Source organism: Grammomys surdaster, unplaced genomic scaffold, assembly GCF_004785775.1.
Source record: "Grammomys surdaster isolate TR1022 unplaced genomic scaffold, NIH_TR_1.0 125946, whole genome shotgun sequence".
Classification (NCBI taxonomy): domain Eukaryota; kingdom Metazoa; phylum Chordata; class Mammalia; order Rodentia; family Muridae; genus Grammomys; species Grammomys surdaster.
This window is the reverse complement of record NW_021620768.1, coordinates 2,909,634-2,917,674: the sequence shown is the minus strand read 5'-3', so window position 1 is coordinate 2,917,674 and position 8,041 is coordinate 2,909,634. Positions and strand designations below refer to the sequence as shown.

Below are 8,041 nucleotides of genomic sequence, written 5' to 3'. Positions count from 1 at the left end.
CAGAATATATGTGTTCTCTATACATCTAAACATCTTAGCCAGTCTGTAGATCACTAGAAGAAAAAGCCAAAATAGCTCCATTTTGAGCAGGAGTTGTATAAAGAAACAAATCAATGTCTCTCAGTCAATTACCAAATTGAGAGTTAGCTCATTTCCATTACCCAGTGAGTAAGTGATGTGTTAAAAACAGGTGCCCTGGCGTTCTGATGGCTTTAATGGGGCTCAGCCTAGCACATAACTGAGAAGTGATGCAGAGGCTGAGAGAAACAAATGCGACTTACTCACACAGACAGCCTTGGCTACCCCAGCTGATTCAAACTGGATGTTTAGAAACGTGTCTGTCAACTGGCATGACTAACAGGTGCTACGGCTGAAATTCAGAGAAACTTAGAGGCTTCTAGTCTCTTTGCCAGAGCAGCACCTACGTTTTTGCATGATCTGTGGATCTGTGTGCATTTCCAGGGTTTGCAAAGGGAAAAGGCAGGCAGGTGACTCTTCCCTGATGCTACTTGGTCTGCACCTGTCCTGTGTTGTGTAGAAATGATGCCGGGAGGTAAGGACCTTAGTGGGAGATGTGAGATTTAGGGAAGATCTCCTTCATCCACTTTAATACAGAATAGGATCCTAACAATTCAAAGGAAGGAACTCTGCAACTCTACATGTTACAATACCTCAGGTACTGTAACGAGAAGGAGCGGGTGGGTTTCATGAGCTGCTTAGTTTTGCCGTAAGAGAAAATGTGATGCTCAGAACCATTTTCCCCAGCTACAGTGAACAGCAAATGAAGCTGGCTCTTCACTGCGTCTTGCTGTGCACATTCTGCCTCCTCCTCCAGCACCAACGACAAACTGCAGAAACCTTGATCGCCCCCTTCCCATGTCCCCTCCAAGAAAGAGCACACCTGCACCTCCAGTGCACCTCCAGTTCTCACTGGGCCCTGCCTGGAGAGAGTTCAAATCTCGGTTGTCCTCTTATATAGAGAAACTCAATGCTTAGAACTTTGAGAATTTTGTGGCAAAATAAACAAGACTCTTTTTTAATGCCCAATTCTGATGTTGCCAGAGGAAAGCTGGTTGGCTGTGCCCAAGGCAAAAACTTACAGATTGGGCTCTTTGCATTTAGATAGAAAGAGTCTATGCCTTTACTAAACTGTTGGCGATTACTTAAGGAGTGATGGCTTTACAAATCGCTTCTGAAATGGCTTGATAGAATTTAAGGTGGAATTATTCTTCTATGCTCACTTCAGGGCTATTTTTGTCTCAGCTGCTCAGTCTTGGAGAATGAGCACATGGCCGTCCAGCATGCTGTGGAACCAGGAACCTGGGTTTGGGGGTCAGGCAACCGCTAACAGTGATGTGTACTCAGAAACAGTCATTAGGAAAGGAAGCAGGCTGTCACCCAACCTGCTAAAGACTAGCTCAATACAAAATGTTAATCGAAAGTTACAATATATTTTATAATATAGCAATATATTTCATATTTAAAATAAACTGTTATGCTTTCTCCTATCATTAAAAAATAGCAAGCAGTACAGAGGCAAAAGATGCAAATTCATACTGAAGCCCATCTGGTTTGGAATATAAACACCTCCATGTTTGAGTTTGCTATGAAAATGGCTCCTCCATCAACATCCTGTCTCTTGAGTATGTTGTTCTCTTGTGGCCAGCACAGAATGGAGAGTCTGGGACTAAATCAATTGCTCTGTTGCGCCATTAAACACCATATATGATGAAGGTGGATCAGTTCTGGTTGGGATCCGAGAAGTGACACAGCGGAAGAATGTCACTTAGCCCCGTCCTCCCTCTGGGAAGCTGGATGTCGGCTGTTCCAATCAGATTCATTATTTATTTGTCACTGGTTCTATTTATTTCTTATTTATTTTTATTTATTTAATATATATAATTTTTTTTGCCAGAAATGTCAGCATCTCTTTGGGATCTTAACTAGAGGTTAGTATTGGATTTTGTGCTTTTCCTCCACCAGCTCGATTGGTCACAAGATCTTTTGTCAGTCCGGGCCCGGGGTTGCAGCTTCCAGAATACGTTTCTCAGTGTGTAAACAGCTGTTGCAGGGCTCATGGCTCCTGGTTCGGAGGTCGTCTGTTGAAGATTTGACAATGTTGTTCCGAGGGAACTCCAGTTCATGTGTGGGTGTTTCCAGTAATGGCGTAAGACAAAAAGATCACAGTTACATTCCCCTCTGTGGTTGCCTATAGACCACTGCACAGAACACGTGTTCATAAGCTGTGGCCTAGTTCAACAAAAGTCTACATGTTCCTTGTCTGGCAGGAGTTTACTGTCATGCAGCCGGACGCAAGCTTCCTATTACCATAGCAGACACTATCACTACCCCTCCATTCCCCCGTCTTAGGGCTAGCTGTAATCCCATTCCCAAAATATTTGCTTTGGCAGTAGTGGAGAAGGAAGAGATACTGTCCAAGGTGTGAACAAGCCAGCTGGCTACAGGGGAGAGAATGAACTGTTCATGTCTCCCAGGAAGCCTCTAGATAGCCATCTAAGGGACTGAAACCAAAGACCATGAAGTCAACGGGGATAGCAAAATGACCACTAATGGATCCTTAATCTGCTTCTAGTAGCTTTGAGGGAAGAAGAGTGACTGGATGAAGTGGGGACCTATTTGAGCATTTAAAAGCAGTAGTTTAGAAAGTCATAACCTACTGGTATTGTCACAGTGTTTCAGCCGGGTTTCTCTAGCAGTAGCCAGGGTGTCTGTTTTGAGATGAAACACTGACTCTCAATTTTTGCCATCCTCTGAAGGAGGGGGGCTTCCTAAATTGTGCACAAACCCCATATTTCTCCCTGCAAATCACTATCTATCCGGTGTGCAGTAATTACTTTTTGGTAACTATCACTACATTCAAATGTAACATCTAAGTGCAGGTTAACTGGTCAGTCAAGGCTTCTGTGCTAGCAATAGCCATCTCACTTTGTCTTCTACTGAATGTTTTGAACTTAATATTAACTCATCTTCACTTTTAATTACACGCAAACTGAGACATAGTGTTGGGATATGTGACTCCAGTCTCAGATTTTTATCTATTCTGATTTTGTATCACTAGTTTTCTTCTTTCCATGACTTCTTTGAAAGGAAGTTATGGCAAAGTAAAGGGAAACTCTCCAGATGTATTATTTGTCAATGCTGTGCTGTTCCTTCTTGGCCTTTAATAACTTTCCTAGCACTTGAGGTCTAACTTTCACATACAGTTTCTATGTCTTCTAATTTACAAGGTTGTTGTTTCAGCACAGGACCCTGCTGGGGTCACAGTCACTGGTGATGCATGGCTATAGACCCTCTCATTTATTTGGGTCATATCTCAAGACATGATGTCATGGAGTTATACATTATGGAGGTGGTAAGAATGGCTCACAGACACTTCATGATGATTTATTGGTGATGATCACACATGTGGCCTTTGAGCCAAAGGTGCAGATTCTTATTTGGATGTCAATCTAAGGAGGAATGGGTTTCTAGTCGGGTGTAAATTACCAACTGATGCTATGTCCTGAAATCCCACTGAGCTCAGTGGTCTTGAAGTATCACAGTACATCCCTGACTTCACAGTACATGAAGCAATAATATGGCTTAAGCAATGACATGGTGGCTCTATATTTTTAATTCAAGTGTCCAGATATTTGGGGAAATATTGGAGTGCTTCTGTCTGCTACTGCATTCCTGGAAAGATGCTAGGAGGGCCTCTGCCATTGGTCAGCCTTCTAGGAGTGAGTGGAATTGGACCAGTTCAGGGCTAGAGCAAAATTACAGTAATTCATAGTTTTAAATTGCAGCCTACTCTTGAAACTCAGACCTCTTTCACTACCACATAGCCTTAGAATCCATTAGCCTCCTTCCCCACTCAACTGAGATGCTTAAGCGGTACGGGATCATCTAAACGATGCAGGGATATGTCTGGGTAAGCTAACCAGGATCCTCAACACTTAGGTCATCAAGGGTCGATTATATTTGCAAGAGAAGTATTACTTCCCGCATGAAGCTGAAATATTAGGATGAAGAAGCAGCAGTTCATTTACCATCACAGAGCCAACCTTCTGATCCTGTCACGTTTCTCGAGGTATATTCCTTTGCTAGAGATAAGACCACACAGACCTACTGCAATACCAATGGGCCAGGCCACCCTACAAATGCCCACGTGTCTCTCTAAAGCTAGTGGTACCCTCCTGAAACAGCTCTAGCCTTCCTCTTGACTAGCATCGCTAGCTTGGCCTTCAGGGTTTACTTAGCAAGAATGTCAACAAAAAGACAGATTTTAGACTATGTTCAGACCAAGATGGATACATGGCAGGAGAAGTGGTGGGATCTTGCATGTCATTTGTGTGAAATGGGAACTAAATCCTAGATGTGCCATGCTTGTGGCCACACAGCACAGTACCACAGCAGGATGCAACAGAGAGCAGGGAAAACAGCTGAGGGCTGTAGGTCAAAGGACCAGGAAGTGGGCCCGTCAGCAGCCTTCATTTTGTGAAATGCAACCAATACTACAAAGAAAGTACATGGCTATTTCATCTGTTTGTATATCTGCCTGTAGGTATGGTTAAACTGAAAACAGTAATACCATTCTCAGGATAAAAATAATCTTTCAGATAATTAATAATTAAAAGAACAAGTAAAAAGAATTAAATGCTAACGACAAATGTGGCCTCTCTGGTGTGCAAAACAGCTAATGAAAGTGCTCGAGGGAGCGATCAAGATAGACCATTAAGAAGATAGGCCATTAAGACAACAGCAGCAGGCTGGGGTGTGGTTGAGTGGAACAGTACTTGTTTAACATGCATGAAGCCACAAGTCTGGTCCCCAGCACTGTGGAAACAAGATATGAGACAGCAGCAGCAAGACGAACAAGAGGCTTACAACAAACAAACAAAAAATCAAGGCGTGTCTTCCATGCCACAGTTGTCTGCCTCACTGTCCTGCAAATCCCTGTCCTGAGAGGACCAGGCCCAGCACTGCACAAGAAAAATGTGCATAGTCTGGCGATGCCTCTAGGGGGTTGTGATAGCCTGTCACAGGGCTGCTCTCAAGACAGCAACTATACACAAATAACATCCTTTTGTTCTACCAAAAGATGGATGACATATTCCACATATAATTTATTATAAGCAGAAATCGAAGGCCTCTGGATGGGAGAAATTATAAAATTCAATAGCTTTCCCACCACAGCTGTGTGTACAGTCAGCTCACGGGGCAATGGGGGAAAAATGAAGTGCCTGTCCCTATCCTGGATCTGATTGTTTCTGGAGCCTCCTGGAGTCTGAGATTCAGTGGAGTAGGTTTTGTCCTAAGATGAACATGGTACAATAGGAACAGGTGTCCAACAAATGTGTCCTCTCACTTTACACACATGTCCCTAGGGCTCCTTGTGTTCTCACAGTGTTTCATCTTGAGATGATGTCAGGTAAGGTAGAAGGGACCACAGGAGCCACTCTCTACCTTTCTCCTCCTAACCTAGCAGGGCTAGGCACTGACAGTAGTTCCATTCACTCTGGTGGCACTAGGTACACTTGTCCCCTTCTCTCCCATACACAGACACCTGGGGACATGGGTTTCATTGGCACACAGCTTATTTGGCTGGAAGAAAACTCTTCAAAAGCTGTTGTTTTTAGAAGGCTGCTTATCTCTCCAGAATGCCTGCAGTTGGCATACATTTGAGTCAGGCAGCATGCATGTCCAGGACACTGTGAAGGAGGGACCTGCATCTTCAGTGAAGCTCAGAGTGTGGCCAATACCTGCTAACATCCTCAACTAAATACACCCCACGCATCATCTCAATGTAGAATTAGAGCTTGCTTACTGTGTGCAAGGCGAGGTACTAGGTCTCTTTCATTTGGCCTCAACTCAAACAGAAAAGGACCTGGATCGAACATCTGTGTGTGTGTATATGTTGGATGGTATTATTGGATGGAAAATCTGGCTTTTTATTTGTCTATGTCACCACTCCATCCCACCCAACCCCACCTTATCCCATCCCCAGTCTAATTTGGGTATGTCCATTTTGGAAAGTTCTGGGCAGCTCTGTTTTATTTTTACCACCCAGAGGCTTCCTTAGACAAAAGGACAGGAGAGGTGAGCTGAGGTCCCAAAGGCAGCCAGGAACCCATTCCCCAAACCTAATGCCACCCTTGCCCAGCACACCCCACTTTGGCTGGCTTCCCTCTCAGCTGCTTCAGAGTGGCTGTCCCTCCCCACCTCCCTGTGAAAACCTGAGATTGAGCAGGGATTTCTGTTCTCCGCCAACTCTGCAGCAAGGGCCCTGACAGAGGCGTTGCTTCCCGTCACCTCCTCTTCCAGCTCCCAAGTAGAGGCACCTAAACAGAGATTAGATTTCTGGTTTCAAGGCATATCGAACAAAGCACGCTGAAAGAACTCGAGTCAGCTCATCAGCTCCATCTCTCTTCTTTCTGTTCCCTGGTCTGAAACTTCCTTGACAGCAAAGCGACCAGGAGAGAGTTGATTTGCATCTTAAGACCTATGGGTAATGCTTCTGGAGTGGGGAGTTTTATTTAGCAACTGCTTGAACTTGTATATGGGGTTGGGAAAGAGGTGGAGCTGATCCCGATAGGGCTGTCAGAGGGAGGGGCGTGGCTAGTTCCCACCGCCACACTGATGCCCCGGGCCTCCACGAAGGCAGTGAGCAGCTGCTGCTGCTGCTGGCGCAGGGTATCTGCGATGAGCAAGGGCAGGGAATTGAAGCTGGCTGTGAGGTGCTCCAGCTTGGACTCCAGGCTGCCAATCTGCTTCTCTAGGTCTTCACTCCGATCATTGAGCTCCGTGATTAAGTCATACATGACGTTCTGCATCTGGGGGAGACAGAGGGGAAGGAAGGCAGGAAGAAGACCATCACCACAGAGGAAATCTGTCATGGGAAGAAGACATTTCATCTTACAGCAGGAGCCACCGCTGCCCAGCTGCCTCCCATGTCACCAAAGGAGAATTCCAGGACTTTCCAGGTGATGGACAGGCTGAGGTGGACACTTTTTCCTTTTTCTAAAAGGAATGGATATCAATAATCAATTTTATAATTTGTTTTGTTTTGTTCTTTTGATACAGGGTTTCACTGCGTACTCCTGGGTGGCCTGGAACTCAGTATGTAGACCCAGCTGGTCTTGAACTTGCAGAGATCTGCTTGTTTCTGTTCCCTGGGTGCTGGGATCAAAAATAGGCATCACTATGCCCAACTTAATTATCAATTTTAAATAGCAATTATGCATGGGAAAAAAAGAAACATTTCCCCTTTCTTAAATTGAGTATGGCTCTAAATGTTTCTCAGATTCGTACAGAGCGCTGGCATCTAATGATTCAAGAGAAGACACTGAGGTGAGGATGGCCAGTGCCAAAGATTCTAATTAACAAGTCAAAGTTCAAGTGCAAGTCTTCAGCTCACTAGCAGGCCACTTAACCTCTCCTACCCCAGTTCCTTATAAAACTGGAGTTAATAACTACACATAGTTATGAGATTGCATCTCCACTCCCTTTCTATCCAGCAGCCAGAGTATAAGATGCAATTAATGCCTCAGGCATGATCCTGGACCATAAAGGGCTGCCCTGCTGAGGGCCACCCGTCTGCTCAAGACTAGGCAGAAAAGACCTGGAACAGGTTGCTGCTTTTAAAGGCCATCTGACCTAGCTGAGGTCTTGGTTGAGTAGGTGACACTTGACTCCTCAGAGCCGGCTTGCCTCCTGTGCTGCCTGGCAAATGCTGCATTGAGGGTACTGCTGATGGCCTCCAGCTCCCAACACTGTCACATACTGTTCTTGGGTCCCCCTTGTTGTCCGACCTCCCTGCACAGACACCCTGTGATCCCTGTGCTGGTTGCAGAACCCGAGACTATATACAACAGCCAATCAGCAAGCACTGGGATTGCTGGCTCTCATTTGGGTATAAGATTTACGAGTCTCAGACCCAGATGGAAAAGAGGTTCTGATGCCTGTGCCCCTGTAGGGTGTGTGGTGTGTGGTGTGTGTGGTGTGTGTGGTGTGTGTGGTGTGTGTGTGTGGTGTGTGTGGT

General features: G+C 45.2%; 1 protein-coding gene across 4 annotated transcripts in view; it reads right to left on the bottom strand.

Moving 5' to 3' along the window:
• Positions 1–6,529: 6,529 nt before the first annotated feature.
• The window catches only part of Kcnn3 (potassium calcium-activated channel subfamily N member 3), a 146,224-nt gene continuing 144,712 nt past the window's right edge, over positions 6,530–8,041 (bottom strand). For all 4 annotated transcript variants that reach the window (XM_028753286.1, XM_028753287.1, XM_028753288.1 and 1 more), the window contains one exon: positions 6,530–6,833. In XM_028753286.1, the coding sequence (XP_028609119.1) occupies positions 6,537–6,833 (297 nt within the window). In that variant the 3' untranslated portion in view covers positions 6,530–6,536. The remainder of the gene's footprint in view (positions 6,834–8,041) is intronic.